This window comes from Leiobunum rupestre, chromosome 5 (genome assembly GCF_980474605.1).
Source record: "Leiobunum rupestre chromosome 5, qqLeiRupe1.1.hap1, whole genome shotgun sequence".
In the NCBI taxonomy this organism is placed as follows: Eukaryota; Metazoa; Arthropoda; class Arachnida; order Opiliones; family Sclerosomatidae; genus Leiobunum; species Leiobunum rupestre.
In genome coordinates, this window is record NC_143388.1 from 55,559,895 (window position 1) to 55,563,987 (window position 4,093).

General features: G+C 41.0%; 1 protein-coding gene across 1 annotated transcript; it reads right to left on the reverse strand.

Annotated features, from left to right (window-relative positions):
- Positions 1 to 2,978: 2,978 nt before the first annotated feature.
- LOC149945325 (uncharacterized) lies at positions 2,979 to 3,679 on the reverse strand. The gene is made up of 2 exons (XM_090176517.1): positions 3,633 to 3,679; positions 2,979 to 3,572 (listed from the first exon to the last, which is right to left on the reverse strand). The coding sequence occupies exons 1-2, from the start codon at positions 3,633 to 3,635 to the stop codon at positions 2,979 to 2,981; spliced, it is 597 nt and encodes a 198-aa protein (XP_090032643.1). The 5' UTR covers positions 3,636 to 3,679.
- Positions 3,680 to 4,093: the final 414 nt, after the last annotated feature.

Sequence of the window (4,093 nt, forward strand, 5' to 3'; positions counted from 1 at the left end):
TTAAATATTTTTGTTTTTCTTCTAAGGAGTCAACGTTTTTAGGAAAACCAGCGTATTGGGTTTTCATTTTGTAAAAATCTCTGACGTAATCGTCAAATAGGGGGGATTCGGAGTCGAAAGTTTCGCGATAATGCTGCACTTCGTGAATTTGTAAAACTTTATAATTATATTGAAGGGATAAATAAAACTCGGGGGTGGTATACGTGTCCGTAATCGCGCGTTCCGCCTCGGTATGACGGCAATCGGCTAGATTATAGAGGGCACACGTTCTGCATAGCGTAAACATTAATTTATCGCCAATCAGGGAGCCCAAAACGGGGAGATATAGATCTTGGGGTGGGAGAAGAGTCGCTTTGATCAGCCCGAAATAGAAATCGGGTTCGTAATTAAAGTTGCTAGTTAAGATTTCGGGGAGCCCTTTGGGGTTGCGGTAATTTTTGGACATGGAGACAGAGGGGTACATGCTGTTAAAGTCGTAAAATTTAATAGGCCTCTCGGGGGTGGATTCTATATACAGTAAAAAAATTTCAACGCGCCCGCCCCTCAGAGCGCTTCGCGAATTGATCGGGTCAGAGAAAGCCAGTTCGTCGCAAAAAGAATTTATTTCGGGGTTTTCTTTTAAAAAAGTGTCCCATTCACACTCCCATATGGTAATTAAACGCGCGTTGGGGTAATTTTGACGATAAAATTCAATTTTGTCGAGAGTTTTTAAGTAATTATTGATATTAGATTCTTTAAGTTCGTAAGTGTACCCATTATGGTCAGTGTGATTGGGACACCCGTGCCAGAAACACCCGAAAAATTCCCCAATTATTAAAGGGTCAGCGCTGTAAATGTCGGGGTGGTAGGGGGATAAAAACTTTTCTCCCTCCAAAGATCGCGCCGTTTGAAACTTTACGTGCATTTTTTGCTCCAAGTAAGCCGCCCATCTGAGAGCTTTAACGGAAGGCTTACCCCTGTACCCGGCCGGCGGGATAATAGCTATGGTATTTGGTTTCAGATACCGGCTCAAAAATAAATCGGTTAAAGCTCCCGGTAGAGTCACGCTTTTTCCCGCCAAAATGTCGAAATTGACCTTTTCTCTAAAAAGATTTCTGAACCGGTCAAAACCCCTCTGTAACAGCTTGACGTCATCAATGGCGTACTTTGTCAATACTTCTTTCAAATCAAAAACGATACATTTTTGGGCGTCGTACCAAGTTTCGAAATTTGCCAATTGGTCGGGGGTGAATTTATCTACTTCGAAAAAGGTTTTTTTCCGGTACGACGCCGATATAGTCTAAGGTGTCTTTTTTAAAAAAGGAATACGGGAAAAATCCCTTGCTTTCGCTTAAATTAAAGGTTTTGGAGAAGCTTCTGAGAGGGGCTGGAAAATAAGAAAAGCTATCTATAAATCTTATATTGTATTTGGAGAGAAACATCGCGAGAAGTTTGCAGCCTTTAAAGATAACTTCGAGGATTATTGACCGGGTCAGAACTCCTTTTAATACGAGTAAACTATCAATTCCAGATCCAAAATGCGAAATGCACGTAATGTTTTTAAAAACTGGTTCGACCTTTGAATATTTGGTCTTACCCTTTTTTGCAACGACCTGACTCTCCAATAAGTAATCTAAAAATGTCTCGACGCAATTAAAGCCGGTAAAGGTAGGGTAATCGTACGTTTCAGAGTACGGACTGTCTTGCATAGCGGTAATGAGCAGAACGGGTTTAATATCGTCATTGTCGACTAAAGTTTCAAAATCAAAGTAAAGGATTCTGGTAGAATTTTCTGGTAACGTGATAGGTTGAACAAAACACGAATTTTTCGGGTGCTCAATTTTGCAGTAGTGACATGTCAAATTGCATACGTGGTCCCATTCAAACTCTTTCCCGCAAGTTAGGCAACGTTTGAGTTTGTCGCACGTCCCTAATTCTATATGCTTTTGGAAGCACGTATTCCCCGAAAAATATCTAAAGCAGTTGGCGCAACGTTGACTAGCTTCGGTATGTGAAACATTCGTGTCGAGACACCGCTTACAATTAACGGGACCCTCGCAATTGTGCTGCTATTTTACTTTGACATTCACAAAAACTTTCAAACAAAATGGACAGTACCCTATTCCCCCGAACATGGCGGCGTAAGACCTCACTACGTGAACGTGGTTTCCTAATTTAAGGAGAAAGATTTGTTTGGGTTGAAAGTGGCCTAAATAAATGGGGTCAAAATTGGAATCGGAATCGAGTAAGATAATTTGATAATCTGGCAAGACATTTTGGAATTTAGGAATGTCTTTTATTTCAACAGGACCTGGTGGAACTTTTGATAATCTGTGTAATGCCAAGGCCGCTTTTTTGTTTTGGATGGTTGACATTACGAATGTAATTTAGATCATGGATATTAAAATTTTTGGATTGGCCTTTATTTTTTAATTCTTGGTAGTCAGCGAGGCACTGTCCTACCGCTACAGCCCTCGCAAAGCACAGATTATCAGAATTGCGAATCGGGATAAAGGTATTGCCCTGTTCAATGTAATTTTCTAAGCACTCAATAGTCCTGTTACGAATACTTTTTCGACTACCACTCATATTGGTGTCTTGCAAAAGAATTATGTCGAATTTTAAGGGGGCTTCAAAGTATAAATTCTTATGGGACTGGGCTACCTGCTCGATACCGCTTAAAATTCTATCGGCCGTCAACTCGTTTAGGTTCATAAATTGGAAATTAATGGGCTCTTCGAGTTCGTCCGAACTGACCGCTATTCTGATACGACTATAACCCTGATTTTCATCGCTAATTTCGTTTAATAAGGATTGGAAAATTTCGTTTAATTGGGTTTCTATTCGCGCGTGGTTGAGATCGTCCAAGTTTTTGAACTCGCACTTGAATTCTAAAGTTTTACATTTGTATTTTTTGGAAGTCCGAGAGATAATTTTAGTAACCGAATAATAGTTCTCAGGTCGAAACCTAGTACTTAAATCGAGAGGGGCTTCTTGAGTCATTGTAATTTACGAATTTCGTCGTAGCGTTGAGTCACTTCCCTCAATAACCGCAGGACGTCGTGAATGTCTCTTCTTCCGTATAGGGTCAGCGATTTTGCAAATGAGGAACCAGAATTTTTGGTCAAGCAAGTGTGACCGGTGGCCTGGCTATGGCGAATTTCAAATTTATTGCCCTCAATTAGGTAAACGGCGTCTTGGTCCTTGACGTCTTCTAAGGCTGCTTTAAGCTGGGGTCCTGATTCTAGTTTAACGCATACACCCTGTTTAGTCGGTTGCGGACGACTGGATGCTACGTGCGTGGCGTAACGCCTTATATCTATATATATTTTTTGGTCAAAGGTCGTTATCTTAACGCCCAAATCTCCGAGCTCGGAGAATTCTAATACAATATCATGCCAAGTGGTATTCTTTGTTAATTTTTCTTGGTCTTGGTTAGCCCCTTTCCCAGTGTCGCTTTTTTCGTTCAATAATTGTCGAGGTTTTTTTTTAATTACTTCGCCGACTTTTGATTTTCTAGCGTATACTTCGGGCAACTTCACTGGTGCTGTTGGGGGAGTGTCATAATCGAGCTTAATGTCGTCTCGGGCTGCCTAAGACATATAGAGATTAAAAACTAATCTCGCTTAATTTTTTTTCAAAAACATAATTACCATCTTGCTGATCTTCTTGAGTCGTCGGGGAGAGTGAGGGCGGTGTTCGTCGCTTCTGCGAAATTGACCGTTGCGCGATTTCTTATATACAGGCAAGGTAAGGGGGGAAAGAACCATATAATCGCGTGACATTCCTATTAACAGGTGTATTCAATTTGTCAAAATGATTAATTAGCACGAAAGCGGAATGAACCGGTTCTACCATGACTATGCGAAAGGATTGTTCACTAACGTGGCCATTTTTCCAGCGAATGCGCGACCTCAATTTAATTCGATGACATAATTAATAGGTGATTCTCTCGGTATTGTCGCTAAAGGTATTTTATTTGTTGATACTCTAACAGCGAGCGGGGTAACCTAGCAACGGCGCATTCCTCGTACATTCTACACCTGCTCAATCAATCAAACCTGTCACCACTTTAACAATGGAAAACGGGGACCGAGTATAGCGAGCCTGGGAA